Source organism: Stylophora pistillata, chromosome 13 (genome assembly GCF_964205215.1).
Source record: "Stylophora pistillata chromosome 13, jaStyPist1.2, whole genome shotgun sequence".
In the NCBI taxonomy this organism is placed as follows: domain Eukaryota; kingdom Metazoa; phylum Cnidaria; class Anthozoa; order Scleractinia; family Pocilloporidae; genus Stylophora; species Stylophora pistillata.
The window spans coordinates 17,646,615-17,663,003 of record NC_142531.1 but is presented as its reverse complement, the minus strand read 5'-3'; the positions used below and the strand labels follow the sequence as shown (position 1 = coordinate 17,663,003).

Genomic DNA, 16,389 nt, shown 5'->3' with positions numbered 1-16,389 from the left:
AAAAAATATCCTGCCCAGCAGATTGCTAGAAAAAAAATTTCTTGATGACCAGAAATCACCCACGCCACCCGCCCCTTCAAAAGTTAAATGGTTGGCCCCTAACGATGGAAGAAAACTGTAGCCGAGCTGATAAAGACGGCAACAGGACTTATTGAGTGTTAAGTTGCGTTTCCGTCTTCTTATGACACTTGACGAAAAGTCAACATATGTTCAGAGTTCTCGCTTTAACTTTTAACCGCGTCAAACCACTAGCACTCATAAAAACTCAAACAATTTAAGCCAGAGAAGCAAATTTTCGCTTTTATTGTTAAGAACTCGGCATAAAAGAAAGTTTTTTTTTGGAAAGATGTTATCAAATAACATATCTAAACGAACGTAACTTGTCATCAATGAGCTCTTGGTTCTTGTTACTCTCCCTTACGGGATTTCCTTTTTCCCTTCTCTTAATATTTGTTCATTGTTCGCCTTTATTTAACAGAGAAAAAGCGAAATTAAACCAAATCCTTGCTAGATGAAGCCTCGTATGCCTAATGCACACAAAGGGTACTTACATGGGTAGTTTGAGTGTTATTCAAGAGTTAGGTTTTCAGGCGCCATCTGGGTGAATTTTCTACATTTCATGTCTTCAATTCGATCCTACACTTTTTTCAGAAATACTTTAAACATTTAACCTTGGTGCCGCTCAAATGGCGTGTCTGTAATTATGCGCATTCGAACTCCCCTAGCCCTCTTATAAAAGTCTCTTTATGTTGCAAAACCATTTTCTAACTATAAATAATTTGGTTTTATCAACTGCATTGAGTAAATTGGCTACTGTAAAGAGTTTCAAAACTGACATTTCAATCAATCAATCAATCAATCATTTTATTTAGTAATGCAGGTTGTAAGGAAGGGGGCAGCCAGAAGGCTGATGTGGACCTACAACGAACTAATAAAATGTAAAACTAAAATAATTCATAAGGTCACCCTATGGCATTTAAATATTCAATATGAATCATCATAATAAAGTTCATTAGCAAACAAGTCACGAATGAATTCAAAAATTTACATGCAATGTAATAAAACTTAAAAATACACAAAATCTTTCTCTTTCATAGAAATCATAGGCGCTTCAAAGGAGAAGCTGTTTATGTTCTGTGAGAGCTTACGTAAAATGTTTTTAAAACTGTCTTTTTGAATGTTCGCATTAAAATTTACCAGCCTAGCAATAAAATTCCAGATTACAGGTCCTCTGTATTGTGCTGATTCCTTTCCCACTTTGTAGTTCACTCTAGGGATTTCAACCTGTAACCCTCCTGTACGTGATGGTCTGTTGCGTAACTTCAAATTAAAAGGGGCATATAAGATTTTATCATTTAAAATATCGTGCATCAGAAGAAGGAGTCTTCTTTTATATATGTAAGAAATTGGCAACCAATTTAACTCTTCAAGACTTTTATCCTGATGGATAACTCGTGCAGCTCATGCATGAATAGGGTTTAAGGATTCCATAATAGAATAATTGCAGTTTCTCCACACCACAATACCATACGATACCGCAGGTACAATAGATTTAAAGTAAATTTCCTCCAGCGCTTTCACAGGAAGCTTCTTCATTCTTTTTAATGCGCCCACTTTCCGTGTGCAAAAGATTTTTTTACATGGTCCATATGCAATGCCCATGTAAGCCTATTGTCAATGGTTAATCCCAAACAAGTAGTGTTATTAACAACATTAATAAAATTATTTCCGAAGCATATTGGAGGAGCAGGACCAATGAAGCTCGATTTGCTAAGGATCATAACTTCAGACTTTACAGGATGAATACAAAGTTTATTCATTGTACTCCAAAGCAGGAGTTGCTCGAGAATGTTATTTAATTGTGAGCAGACCTGATCAAAGTTCTTCCCCACACAATATAATGTTGTATCATCTGCATACATGAACGAGTCTCCAGATGTAATAGCATTAGGGAGGTCATTGACGTAGATAGTATAAAGCCTTGGACCCAGGAGGGATCCTTGGGGAACACCATATTTCACTTCATCCAAGTTAGAAGAGTGGTCATTTACCACTGTGACAGTGTATTGAAATCTGTCTTTCAAATAATCCTTCAGCCACTCATGGAGATTCCCACTTAATCCAATAGCTTGGAGTTTTAATGACAAGATGTTGTGTGAGATGCTATCAAAAGCTTTCTTAAAGTCAATAAATATTGCACCCACAATCATACCTTTATCCATATTCATCTTCCAGGTATCTGTCATTTTTAGTAACATGCCTTCTGATGATAGTCCTTTTGTAAAGCCCCACTGTGATAGACTTTTTAGAGAGGAGTTACTTAGGTGCTCATTAATTATATTACAGACCTGATGTTCCAGTAATTTACTTGGGATACACAGCAAGAATATAGGTTTATAGTTGGCAATGTCAGTTCTATTTCCCTTTTTAAAGATAGGGGTAACCTTTGCTCTTTTCCATGAAATGGAAACAGTTCTTGTGACAAAGCTGCGCTTGAAGATATTTTCCAAGCCATTAATAATTGCAGGGCCGGCTAGAGAAATAATTGTACTTGATATACCAACAGGGCCTGCTGCTTTGTTGCTTTTGATATTCTTAAGACTTTTGAAAACATTTTCAGAATCCAGAATTCGAGCGTTAGCCCTTCGTTATTCACTCTGTCGAAGGGTTAAGGCTCTAAACGTCAGCTTTGAAACTCTTTACGGTGGCCAATTTACATGATCAGACAATGGTTTAATTTAAGCCGGCTCTTGTCTTTACTGAGTGCAGCTGAAGAATATGCATAACAAAACAGTCATTGGATTCGGTTTTCGCATGATAGCGATAATTATCAAGGCCTCAGTTTGTGTTATCCGCCACAGCCTTGTCCCAGCCTTCGGCTTCGGCAAATAACACAAACTTCAGCCTTGATAATTATCGCTATTGTGCCCAACCTCATCCATTGTTAATTAAGTGTCTCACGGAATAACTTTTGACCACATTTGAGGATCGTGAGGTGAGTCACGAGCCAGCGATTAACCAGTTGGATCAGCGTTCTTCAAATCCAACATGGCGGCGGTTTTTATAGCCAAGCGAGCTACTTCGCTCCTTCGAAGATGTATTTTACCAGTTGGAGAAGGGTTTGTATCAGTCAGAGCTCTCTCGGTTACCAGCGGCAAAAGAAAGGAAGAAAGTTTTTTCTCCACCCTTTTTGGCTCAGAAGTTGAAAAGCCAACAGATGCGCACTCGAAAGTTTTGACTGAGAAGGAAACTCTCTATGAGTTTGAATGTAAGTTTTATTTCTAAATTGTGTAAATTTTGAATCGCTCGCTACTTAACATAGTTTACACATTTCTTTAAGCTGCGTACACAGTCCTAGTTCGTTTATAATCACGAAGGTTTCAAAACAATGAAGAAACTTTAAGGAGTGAAACATGAGATCGAGAGAGTCCTGGAATTGTTAAAATCAAGTAAATCCTACAGTGAATATATATTTAAAAAAGTAGATTAAAGCTTAAAGCGAGTGAATATTAATTTGGAAATGTAATGAAGAGAGTGAGATTTAGTAGTACTTAATTACTCATATAATTTTTTTTTCATGATACGATTTTAGTTACACTTGTGCTAGACTTGTGCCAGCCTTGTGCTAACTCATTGTTGGGCCTAAGAGAGTGGTTGGGGGGGGGGGGGGGGGAAATTTGAACCTCGACTGTGAGTAATAGAAAGCATAAATTGTGAAAATTTGACATCGACTTTCAAGGTGCATTTTTTAGCTAACAGGAATTTAAAAATGCTGTTGCAGAATTCTTAGGACAGAGCATGTGGATTCTTACATAGCCGGGGGTTAGAGGAGGGGTGACGACAGAGAAGGGTTGAAATATCCTTGAGCTAGAGATAAAGTAAACTTTTCCAGATTTGTTATATCTTTTGAATTGATTCCTTCAGTTTAACTTGGCATGTCAACCAACATTTACTTTACTTGTTTGCCTTGCCAAGTTTTTTTTTTTTTCTGTAGCCACTGTGCCCTTCCCTGTCTGAAACCATTCCTCCCTTTTTTTTTTGAACAATTCACAAACTCTGTATTTTGTGTCTTCTTCGTAGTTAATGATGTAAAGCCGGAATGTATCGAAGACTATGTGGGTCTGGTGTAAGTATCCCATCATGAGCTCAAGGCATTTGTAGAAGTTATTTGAATTTATCAACAAAGTTGAAATGGTAAATTGGCCACCGTTACGATTTTAAAAGCTGATGTTTCGAGCGTTAGCCCTTTGTCGGAGCGAATAGAGGAATTGTGGGTTGTGTGTGCTTTTAAAGACAGAAATGGAGCTACGTGATTGGTGGCCAATTTACCATTTCAACTTTGTTGATATATTCGAATTATTTTGTTACCCCCACAGATGCAGCCCCAAACAGTTTCTTTAGAAACTATCAGCCTTTATTCATTTGTAGAAGTTGTTGACCACCTTTGACTCTTCAGTGCTCTTCCCTATTTTAAGGAAAACAGATGAAATAATTTTCCTTCCAGATATTAAATTTGTTGACAATGTTTCCGTAATGAAAATGTTTCAGATCAGAATTTTTACCAAAAATTAGTGAAGATGATCAGTTTCCTGGTGAGTTGGTGGGAGCCTGGACAACCATGTTTGGAAGACTTGATCAAGCAAGTATGTAAAACAGTCAGATATTAATCCTTTGCACCCTAAAATCAGTATCTCAATTCTCAATACTCTTCTCTATACATTTCCTTTGGCATTGACAAGGAGAATTTGTTTATCAATCAAAGCTTCTTAGATTAGCAATCATTTATGGAATGATTCAGCAGTATTATTGTAAAGAGAAATAGCATACTGGTTATTCTTTAGTTCTTATTAACTGAGCGGAAGGTCTGTATGGGAGAATCTTGACCGAGGTCGCCAGTACAGACTAAATGCAGTGAGGTCTGTACCAGCGACCGATGTCAAGATTCTCCCATACAGACCGACCTAGCTCAGTTAACCCATTGACACTTACGTGTAACACGTGCTGATGAAAAGTCAAAATTTTGGAGAAACTAAGAAAGCAAACAAAATGCGCAGTAAATTTTTAAACATCATCTTTTCCAAAAAACAAGCTCCAGTGAAAGAAGACTAATTAAAGAACTTCTTTCCGCCGAAAAAAGTGATAGGTGCTTATTAAGTTTTTACTCAAAAATCAAGATGAAAGATAAAAATTGCTAAATATTTTCGCATCTGTGCAAATGGGCATGCGGATCATATTTCAAAAGGGAATAAGCAAATTTGTCCATAAGTGAAGAGATCTCAAGTTCCATGGAATCTATCAATAGGAAGCAAGGCTAAAAGGACCAAGAAATATTTCGGGACGACAGACTTATTCAAAACAGTTTTTGATTTGCTGTTATAAGCAAAAAATGTACGAATTTCTTATGTGTACAAAGCCCACACGGTAAAAATAATCATTGTTAGATTGTTGTTTACTTGCCTTTGTGGCCAGAAAATTGCTCAGCGTTATGTTGAAAATTCTGAAAAAACTTCTATTTGATGCAAAATCTTCTATTTAACAATACTTTTTTAATACATTGTTACTTGAACATAATAATTATATACCAGGCCATCGAATCGTCAACTTGTTGCTAGGCCCTCCTGGAAGTCTAAAAGTTTGGTTTTTACTTTACATCTATAATTCGCATCACCAAGTAGAGAATCGTAGTGTCGTTGACTCGAGAGCTTATTCTGTCACCTTAAGACCTTGATATCCATTATTTTCCAAGCAGAGTATTCTATAGCATTGCTACTTTACATTCTGAGTTTCGCAAGGTCTAACTTGATCGCAACTGAATGAAAAATCCGACCTGAAAATTTTGAGGGTCGGCCGCGCGGACGCCATATTTTCAAATTTGATCATTTAGTGAAGATGCATAGAATAATGCCCCTCTAGTACCCCCTAAAGCCATCAAAATATATGCGCAAACGATGGATTCTGATTGGTTTATTGATCTCCAAACCGTAGAGGTAGTTTGAGGACAAAACCCTACTTAGTAGAGGATGTAGGAGGGAAAGTACTCGCACGAGCCAATTGCGCGGTTTGGGCGGTTTAGGTGTCATTGTGTTAGATGTTTATTATATGGCTGTCTTATATGCCAATTTTTTATATTCTTTGTACCTTTTTTTTCTAGACCGGTCTAGATGGGAAAATCTAGACCGCTTTCAATATTGATTTCAGCCAATCAAATTTGTGCATTCGGTAGGTCCCAGTCCTTGTGAGACACAGCCATATAATAATAGGGTTTAAAAGCTGAGCACATTATTAGGTATCCAAATTCAACTATTTCAGGATAATTTCTTATGGAATGTTGATTTAAAGAGAAAAGTGGCTGTGGTTTTTCCGTTTTCTGCTTCATGACTGGCATAGTAAATCTGGGCCAAGAGCGACTCTAACAAAGACTGGACTAATCAGCCGAAGGGGTTCAGCATATCTTTCAGCCACAGTTGCACTCCCCCTGCCATTGCTAAAGAGTCTTAATCCTTTACACTGTAAGATCAGTTTGTAGATTCTCCATACTATTCTCTCCACATTTCCTATGGTGCAGATAAAGAGAATTTGTTTAACAATCAATAGCTTCTTTAGTGGGTGATATTTCTTTTCTTCTCATGACCTTATTGTTTGATTCATTGGCATTATAAATTATGTGATGATTACTCTTAGGAGTTAAAGAGTTGAGAGTTAAATCACTTTTTCTTTTGGTTTAAAGTTCATTTTTGGAAATATAGAGGTGGATACAACTCAGTGGTGAAAGCTAAGCAGTATGTCAGAGAAAACAAGGTGGGCAAATTTAAATTTTGACTTTGTTTTATTCTCTTGGTATTTCAAAGGCTTATTAAAAAAAAAACCTCCAGTTCTTCAGAGTGGAGATACTGAGCACAATGTGTTTTACAATCAAAGTAAGAAAAAAATTGTCATTTCACCTTACTTTTCCTTTTGTCTCACTGTCATAAAAATGCAGTAGTTAGAGACCGAAAAATTTTGCTGAAAATGTAATTGACAGTAAGGCATTTTGAAGCACACAACTTGTGATATCTCTTCATTAATATTGATGCAAACATAATTTTTAATTTTGGCTTTACCAAAACATTTCCAGATGGTTTCAGTTGCACCTTGTCAAAAATGTTTACACCCTAACATCAGTATGGTATGCATATTCTCCATACTGTTCTCTATACATTTCCTGAGATTCTGACAAGGAGAATTTGTTGAATACCATAATCAAAAGCTTCTTTGGCTGGTGATCATTTCCTTTATTCTCCTGACCTTAATGTGTGATTCAGAGGCTGATATTGTAAGGAGAAATTAGATGTTAGTCACTCATAGGAGTCAAAGGAATAACAGTAAAAGATGTGTTGTAAACATTCTAAATATATTGACTTCTTTCTCCAGGAGTATCTTGAGTTTGCAAGAAAGAGACGAACCATGTTGAATAACAGGGAAACTCAGCTTCTCCATGAATTCGCCTTTTTCGGTGAACCAGAAGCACGGGCGCCAAGCCATATTTATGAACTGAGAACATATCATCTTAAGGTAAAATACCTCTTGTGGAGGAGGCTCTCTTTCAAAAACAAAATCCTTTCCTTTTTGTACAGTCATCAGCTGTGGAAATAGTACTAGAATGATTCTAAGAATTCAATGTTAATTTTCACCACCCTGAAAGATACCCTTGTGTGTTACACCTAGAAGCTTTTTGGACACACTTTTTTTCTGTTTGATAATCAATTTTAGAACCCATCAAATATTTGCATTTAGGTGTGATTGGCTTAAATGAGTCACATTGTCTCAAATATACCACAGCTAAAACTGAGGTTATCTAGTAGAGTTCCACACATTCCCCAATTTTCAAACCTTGCTCACAAGTCTACAAAAAGCTGGTTCAAGTCGGGAGAGGCTTTTTTTTAGAAGAGAAAAGGGTGTTTGTTCATAAAGTTTCTCAGATAAAGTAAACATCTGTTTTTGATGGTAACCTCAGAGGATATTTGGAGGTGATAAGCATGGTAGGCTCCCTTTGATTTGAAAATTTGCTTGAATATTTGACCGTGAACGTTATCTTTACATTGAAGCAGATGGTTTTCTTCATTCTTTGCTCTTGTTGGAAATTGGTCTGCTTCTTGTTATAAATAATGTCAATAAATATTAATTACAATTTTCATGCTACAAGGCATTTTATTATCAGAGACCAGTAGGCAAGTAAACAAGGTTTTTGTTTAAGTATGTTTGTATTTGAAGACCTTTATATCTATAAACTGCTAACTACCTGTTTTTTTCTGCCATTTTTAGCCTGGTACCCTAATTGAGTGGGGAAACAATTGGTAAGAAGCAGAAAGGCATTCTTGTACCTCAGCTGAAATATTGCTTTTTGCAGGAAAATGTTAAAAAAAAAAAATTAAAGAGAAACGCCACTTAGCAAGCACAATAGCCCTTTGTGTACTAGCCTAAAGTTTGGAGCAAGCTAGAAGTTTAGATTGGCAATATCTAGCACAACCCTTAAGATATCATTCCTTACCCTTTTAGATTTTGTTTGCACTGTTAACACCCAAGCACCTTTTTATGCTATTTAGTTGTGAATCCTTGTTTTTTTTTCCAGGGGTCAAGCCATTCAGATCCGTCAACAAGAAGATGATGCTGTAGCTGGTTTATTTTCCCAGATAGGAGAACTTTATGTTGTTCATCACATTTGGGGTAGGTCTTGCTTCATTTCACGTGTTCTACAAATTCTGGATCATCATGCAATCCTTTCCCAAAGAATGTCTGTTAACAATATTTCAGTTATTATGGGTACCTTTGAAACATCAATTTTTTTTAATGTTATGCAGCTTATGAAGACCTTGCCACCAGGCAGAAGATAAGGCAAAATATGTGGAACCAGCCTGGATGGGACACATGTGTTGCTAACACTGGTATGTAGTACCTTAATGATATCATGGAATCTCTTTTCAGAGATTACTCTTGGCTACAAACTAAATAGAGGTTTCCTGTCATTTGGGATTGATATTTGCATTGCATCAACAAGGCTTTCTCTGTGTCTCTTTCCAAGGATTTTTTATTTGGAACTTAACTATCTTATTTTTTAAGGTTGAACACAGAGCATTAATTATTTTTTGAAAATGAAGTTCATGCAAAGCAAGTGGACAAGAAATGTTTGTAGCACAATACCCATTACGTTTATTTCAGAAATTTCATCTTGAGTTTTGATGGTGTAAAATTTAATAAATATGATCATTTATTCAGAGCATTTTTTCTTCCTTCTCATTTGCCAAGAAGTCACTGCATGACCTGCATATAATTGCATACAAATAATGATCTGCTTGTGAGCAATATTAGACTATGAGCAGTCCCTCCTTTTTAGCAAAGTCCATTGCACAAGTCTATAAAAATCATTGACAAAAATATTGATTGTGTGCATGGAACTTTGGGAGTGAGGCGTAGAGTTCTGTGCAGCACACCAACATAATTTTTTTTTCATTGACTTTTTTGACTTGTGCAATGGACTTTGCTGAAAATGTGGGACTGTGTGGTCTAACTGTGTTTTGCTGCAATTGATATTCTGTTTGTTATACATGCTTGTGTCCATGCTCATCCGTTGGAAATGGTACACTGCTACCTTAAGTTTTCTTGGAATAATTCTCTAGACCAATGTTGTTAAACAAATGTGGTCACCTACAATAATTGTCAAACCAAGCTATTGCACAACAAAATGATTTTCCAGTGTCAAGAATACCAGTTGTTTGCCTCGGTCAGCTTTTGGATTCTGCAGAGAGTTGATCTGCATGCTGTTACAGTCAAACTAAGTGAAGGGTACCCCTCAAGATTACATTAATGAATTGATCATTTGGGTTTTGAACCCGCCAGTCTTTTCAAGAATGCAATAATGAATTGATTATTTGATTATTGAACCTGCTAGCTGTTTATATGAAATGCAGTAATGGAATTATTATGTGAATATTGAACCCGATAGCCATATCTGTTTTGAAAAGGTGCAGATCGTTGTTCAAATTAGAAGTCCATTTCTGAAGTCCAATAAGATTGTTCTATTTGACAAGGAATCCTGAAAATGAACAAACTGCACTGTAAAAACACTGTGAAAACATTCAATCGCAATATTAACTAAAAATAAAAAAAGTCTTGCGATGGCTTTGCCCGCAAACTATTTTTTTCAACCATGAATACACACAAGAATTTCTGCAACTTCATCAAGATGTAAATGGGCGAAAAAAGCTCTCAATAACATTCCTTCTACAACATTTACAAGAAGTTCTACACAACACTCGAACTCACCTTTCCCGCCATGTCTGACACCATGTTGAAATAGTTCCGATCCATCATTGCGTGTTCGCATATCCAATCAGAAATGGACTTCTCATTTGAACAATGATCCGCGCCTTTTCAAAACGAAAACAGCTATCGAGTTCAATATTCAAATAATCAATCCATTATTGACCACTTTCATAAATGGCTGCCGGATTAATATTCTTTTGTTTGAATTTAAATTAGCCTTTCTGGCCTCGCTTGAGATGATGTATTCTTTTGAATTTTGTACTGGAGAATGAGGCCAGAAAGGCTAATTTAAATTTTAACAAAAGTATGTTAATCAGGCAGCCATATATGAAGGTGGTAAATTGCATTCTTGAAAGAGTTAGCGGGTTCCATGTTCAAATATTCAATTCGTTATTGCGCTCCTGAAACGATTAGCGGGTTCAATATTCAAGTAATCAAATCATTAATGTAATCCTGAGGGGTACGCTTCACTTAGTTTGACTGTAACTAGTCATATTAATTGCGAAACCTTACAGTTTATTTTAACAATTTTTCCATTTTATATTTTAGTCCCACTAATTCGTCGAATGGAATCAAGAATAATGATCCCATTACCATTTGGACCTCTCCAGTAAATGTACCAAAGTTTTTACGATACTTGTTGGCAACATCACTACTATAATACCAGATGTACCTGTGATTTTGTCCTGTGTTATTCATCCTTTGACTCTCTGTGTCAATCAGTGTATAGATTTTCCTTACTGCTCCAGTCAACTGGCATGCAGATAAGTGCTGAGAAGTCTACAATTATCAACTAAAGGGGTATTTTCTGGATATGATACCAAATTCTGAGAACAAACCAAATGGAAACAGATGAATGTACTGATACCAGTTTAGAGAAACTACTTTCAGATCTTGGGGAGTAAATGGTTTGCTTCAGAACCCATTTTGATTTTATCTCTGCACCGTGGAATTGCTATAAAAATTTATGCCAACTGCCGTTTGAGATTCTAAAGAGTTACCTAACCAACTCAAATTTTACCATAGATGCTGCCATTTTGAAAACAGCACAGGATCATGACCACTCATAAAATCACAGTTAATAACATTTCCTTTATACTTTTTATATGGCAGAGACAAAAATCATATGGTTTCTAGAGAATGCTTCTCTTTTTAGCCGGTGAAAACAAGGACAAGTCTGCATAGAGGAGCATAGCTCAAAGATAAATGTGCATTCTTTGGCCACATGATGGCTCTTCCTATATCCCACTAAATTGGGGTATCAATTTGATCAAGAATTCCTCCTTCTTGAAGGCCCCCATAATTCTCACTATTTTTTCTATTAGATTGTGTTTTGATTTTTGTTAGGCGAATTTAGTGGTTACTTAAATTTGGCTGTTATATCCTAGTAAGATGTCGATTGTAAACATGATTATGTGAACAGAATTGCCCTCAAAGATCTCAGATGGTTATCTTATGAATCATTCTGATACTCACAGCTGTGAGCTTCTCAGGTTTAAGGGATTTGTGTGTACTAGGTTAATGCTTGATTTAAGAAGCACAGCTAGTCTACATAGGGTAATGTTTTTTTCTTTTCAAAATTATACCTTTGAATAATTACCACATGAGCAATTATTTTTCTAAAGTTCAATCTGGCATTTTATTTAAAACATTTATTTCTGTTACAACGTGGAAGTATGCTATTGGTGTCATCAACTGTGCCATTCCACTTTCTCTTCCATTTTCTCGGGTGGGGCTGTTCTAGAGGTTTACGGTGCATGAACTGATAGCGGGGCCATTCAGACTATGAAAATAAATCAGAGAGCAGAACTGAAATAGTAGATACCAACTAGTTCAAATCCAGCTGATTAGATATTGAATACAAAACAACGAAATCTTGACTTGTTCATATTGACAAGTGATTTTCTCAGGAATATTGTGTCAATTGAATGTTAAAATGAAATTGTTGGTCATTTTGTTCTTTCGCATGCTTTTAATTTCCTCGGTGATTATAGACGTGTGTGCTCTGATTGGTTGAGGATGGAATCATTTCTCGCTACAATCGCCTCGCGTGAGGTGATAAGAGCAGGGTCGCTAAATTTCAAACCTCACGTTTTGTAAATGTTACGCAAGAAGTCATAGACACGATGGAAAAAAAAAAATTCTGAAGAGCCAAAAAGATGCCAAAGTTTGGCAGAACACTTCTCAAAAGAAGGATATTTTAAAAGTTTTTGCTGATTGAATTGAATAAACCTGTTAAATTTTTTAGTAGAAACTGGCTGCTTACCTGGGGCTCGATACGATGAACCAAAGTCATTTTAGCAGAATGGTATCGACAACAAAACGAATTTACATCAGTATTCAAAAGCACCAAAGCAACTATACTTAACAATTATTCGCCTCAGGCTTGGAGAATATTGGGTTTTTGTCAGAATGGCCGATCTCTCAGTTGATTCACGTTCAAAATGTCTGTGTCAGTTGCTGGACTGTTTTGGCGTTGTAACAGTGGCATGTGCTTGTAAACCGTTTTTCAGTGAAGCTTTTGAAGAACTGGGGTTCAGAGTGTTAAGTGAGGTGTATTGTAAAGACAATAAATTATCAGGAAAAGTTTGTTATACAAACCGTTGTTTTTTTTTTATAGGGGAGGGGGCACTTGGGTATAGTTTGGTGTGCGTATACCGCCTGGGTCTCAAATTCAAACAGTAAAATTCCCTTTTTATGGTACGCTAAGCACAGTTACTTGGTTCTATATCAGAAACGTTTTTTCCTCTTTATTTTCTTTTTTCGAGCACGTATGGACTAGAGACCATGATCATGATGAAGTGATTTCAAATGGAGCGCCACGGCAACTTCTGTTCAGTGCTAGACGCAAAATAATCTGTTTTGAAAGGCGCACCGTAATTTTTCCTTAAAGTATGATGCCCCCAATTATCTCTAGTGCGAGTGTCGAACTACGGAGTGTAACCTTGGGAAGTTACCTTTGTGGAAAACTCCACTGGTGTAGCGTAAATAGAGTCGGAGCTGAATTCCAACGCACGTATAATGCCAAAGTCCAACGTAAATACAATCAACGTATGACTATTATGCCGATAGCTTGAAATTATGATGGTAAAGCTTTGTGACTTCGTGATTCGAACTATAAACGAAATAGGAAGACAACTACCTAAGTATAATGAGCTACAAGAACGTAACGCTAGAAATAAAGAAATGACTATGTAGAAAACTAAAAGCCCAAAATAAATGGACAATGTGACGAAACTAAGATAAAATAAACCTATAATAAATGTACAGGAACTTACTTTGGTCTAGCTCCTAGAGGAGACAACAGCATGCACGGTAGCAAGAAACTTGGTAGAGAGCCGTAGCTCGTAGCCGATCGCAACTATCTCAATTTGAATACTCTCACTTAAACCTAAAACCTAAAACCTGACACGTGTAGGAAAACGGAAAGAGTCCCTACGGAGCGATCGAGCTAAATTGCGTGATGTATTGACCAGTGAACGAAACGTCATATGAAACTATTACAGGTACCATTGACACGTAACGAGTAAACGAAATATACAAAAACGCGTTTAAACCTATCACGGAGATTCTTCCAATCAAACAATAAGTAACATCGGGTCAAGATCGGGTGGAGTTCGCCGTACTTTTGTTAATTACACTCACTCACTCTTACAATCCGGCTTCATAGTGGTTTCGACTCCATAGGAGGCAGTAGCCGCAAAAGTTAGCGATGTTAGAATAAGAAACAGGCCCCGGTCGTTCAAAGGTTGGATAACGCTAAATCTCTATCCAGTGGATAGCGTAGTGCGTTTTGCTATCACTTATCCGCTAATGGCGATTTATCCGTTGGAAAGCGTTATACGCCCTTTATACAACTGGACCCAGATCGAAAGAATTAGAATCAAACTTAATAAAGTGATAACAGAGATATGGGGGTTTAAAGACAGATGCACTGCATCGAAATAAAGAAAGAAGTTTAAGTAGAAGTGTCTCACATAGGTGCCAGGTGAATTTAAGAGCAAATTGTTCCCCGATCAAATGTCCTAGTTACAAATTCAGTGCGAAAGATGGAAATTATAGGTGTTTGCGCGTACAGTCACCTCCAAAGAAGGTGCAAAAACTCTAATTAAAGTAAAAATAAAGGATCTCTTTCCTGATCGTAAATTAGTAAACTAGAAATGATCGGAAGAGTTTGAAAGGAAATTTCCAGGAAGTACCCGTACAAGATAATTTGGATATATCAACAAAGTTGAAATGGTAAATTGGCCACCGTCACGACGAAGGGCTAACGCTCGAAACGTCAGCTTTTTGTTGATATATCCAAATTATTTCGTTACCCCCACCGACGCAGCCCCAAACAGTTTCTTTAGAAACTATCAGCCTTTACCCGTACAAGAGTCAACTTCAGGGTATCCAAGTAATCCCATACATCCATGAGTAAACAAGTTATTATGATTTTGATCAAAGAAAATTAGACATGACTCATTTGAAATGACAGTTACCTCGGTAACCGAACATCCGTTTTTCACGCCGAATTCATAATGAGAGAAGGTATGCTTTGATCAGTCATCAAGGCTATTTTCTCATGATAAGAGAAGTCATAAAGTCAAGGAGTTTAGAGAGTAACAGACGATCAACCAGCCCTTAACATTGCTTTTTTTCAATCATTGAAAGAAATTTTTCCATTCCACTACGAAGGAACAGCATCGACAAAAACAAGAATTTCACTTCATAACATGGACTGGCGATCGCAGTCATCGCAGGTGAGAGTTTTAAAAAAAAAGCACATTCAGCTCTTGATAAGTTTGGCCTTTCGTTGTTCAAGGAAAAACTTCGATTTCTACACCGTACAAATAACAAGCGACAAATTCAGACTTTTCAATGAAGATTCTGAAAGAAAGCGTGTAGTTTGATCTCTAGTGACGAAGGACTAAGGAGTTACGGTCAAACTGTACTGCTGATTTTTCTTGGGCCTTACCCAAAAACTATTACTCTTAGCTAGATCGTTAACCTTATAGAAACTTTCTTATAATGCAATAATGTATTAAAAGAAGGAAATTAATTCGCAATTTTAAAGGAAATTTAACCCCGAAGAGTGACTACCTTCTGATTTTCTCCATATAGTTTTATCCCTGATTAAAATAGGTTCACAAGATTAAAGGAAATGATCACCAATTAGAGAAACCCCTGATTGTTAAACAAATTCTCATTGTCAGCACCTTAGGAAATTTATGGAGAACCTTATCGAGAATATGCATACTGATGCTGAGGTGCCTGGTGTACGGCATAGTCTAACGCCTTTCACCCACCCCTCCCCACTATCATGAATTCTGTCAAACTGTTTCCCATGCAAGCTCCTACCCTCTTCCTTTCGCGCGCCATCTTGAATTTGTGCAATCTTGTCCAATTACTTGTATGGTCCAATGGACCCAGAGAAAGAACAGAGTGCAATGGACGCACCGGAGGTTATCGATTGTTTAGAAGATCTAAGGCTGGCAGGGAGAGATGGTTATGTATGTCGTTGAATTTTCCACAATTGCTAACAAATCGGTCGGTTGTTGTACATCAACGTGTTCCACGTGCTTTCTTGTTTTGACTACTGTTTGTGTTCTTGCAGGTTCCTAATCGTTACACCGTGCCCTTAAAACAGGGTATAGATATTAATGACCTGATTCAAGGAGACGGTAGCATGTTTGAGACAGATCTCAGTAACATGGGTAAGGACAATTGGTTGGACCAATCCTGCACTCAACAACTGGCTTGGTAGTAGATATCAAACCTATTGCTTGGCATGGAGCGAATCTTGTGTTCCGACCAGATACCCCAGTGGTCGATCGGCTGCAATGCTTCAGCAAAGCCAAATATTTGAGGTCGGCTTTTTGCCATACACAGAAAACCTGTTCTTAATCAGTCTTTTTTTTTTGGATATATATTTTTTATGTTATTACCTTATTTATTCATTTATTTTTATATATGTATAAACAATAACAAGGCCAGACCACAACACTGGGTTCTTTAATCTCCCTTGCTAACCAATGCAGGGAAGATACAGGAGATGGGGCCAAGGGAACATCTAACCATTTGCAGATGTCATATCAATGGTAACAG

At 37.0% G+C, this 16,389-nt stretch overlaps 2 protein-coding genes and 2 long non-coding RNA genes across 4 annotated transcripts in view; 2 read left to right on the top strand and 2 right to left on the bottom strand.

The window, feature by feature from the left end:
* Positions 1 to 843: 843 nt before the first annotated feature.
* LOC148717931 (uncharacterized) lies at positions 844 to 2,960 on the bottom strand. The gene is made up of 2 exons (XR_015994457.1): positions 2,213 to 2,960; positions 844 to 1,320 (listed from the first exon to the last, which is right to left on the bottom strand). It is a non-coding gene; the product is annotated as an uncharacterized LOC148717931 (long non-coding RNA).
* Positions 2,961 to 3,011: 51 nt separating this feature from the next.
* LOC111338757 (protein NipSnap homolog 1) lies at positions 3,012 to 12,899 on the top strand. The gene is made up of 9 exons (XM_022945281.2): positions 3,012 to 3,268; positions 4,081 to 4,126; positions 4,549 to 4,643; positions 6,728 to 6,798; positions 7,411 to 7,551; positions 8,302 to 8,333; positions 8,609 to 8,703; positions 8,838 to 8,921; positions 10,849 to 12,899. Exons 1-9 carry the CDS (start codon positions 3,049 to 3,051, stop codon positions 10,911 to 10,913), a joined length of 849 nt encoding a protein of 282 aa, XP_022801016.1. The 5' UTR covers positions 3,012 to 3,048; the 3' UTR covers positions 10,914 to 12,899.
* Positions 10,932 to 14,196, bottom strand: LOC148717930 (uncharacterized). The gene is made up of 2 exons (XR_015994456.1): positions 13,578 to 14,196; positions 10,932 to 13,414 (listed from the first exon to the last, which is right to left on the bottom strand). It is a non-coding gene; the product is annotated as an uncharacterized LOC148717930 (long non-coding RNA).
* A 1,424-nt stretch (positions 14,197 to 15,620) lies between these two features.
* LOC111338750 (inactive peptidyl-prolyl cis-trans isomerase FKBP6) overlaps positions 15,621 to 16,389 on the top strand; it is a 12,616-nt gene continuing 11,847 nt past the window's right edge. The window contains exons 1-2 of the mRNA XM_022945273.2: positions 15,621 to 15,794; positions 15,899 to 15,998. Coding sequence (XP_022801008.2) covers positions 15,705 to 15,794; positions 15,899 to 15,998 — 190 coding nt within the window. The 5' untranslated portion in view covers positions 15,621 to 15,704. The remainder of the gene's footprint in view (positions 15,795 to 15,898; positions 15,999 to 16,389) is intronic.

Bases quoted from the DNA above. Each gene is read 5' to 3' on its own strand.
- LOC111338757 (XM_022945281.2), top strand. From the start codon at position 3,049: ATGGCGGCGGTTTTTATAGCCAAGCGAGCTACTTCGCTCCTTCGAAGA. The intron at 4,644-6,727 runs GTATGTAAAACA...TTTGGTTTAAAG, and splicing joins TGGAAGACTTGATCAAGCAA to TTCATTTTTGGAAATATAGA. The intron at 8,922-10,848 runs GTATGTAGTACC...TTTATATTTTAG, and splicing joins CACATGTGTTGCTAACACTG to TCCCACTAATTCGTCGAATG.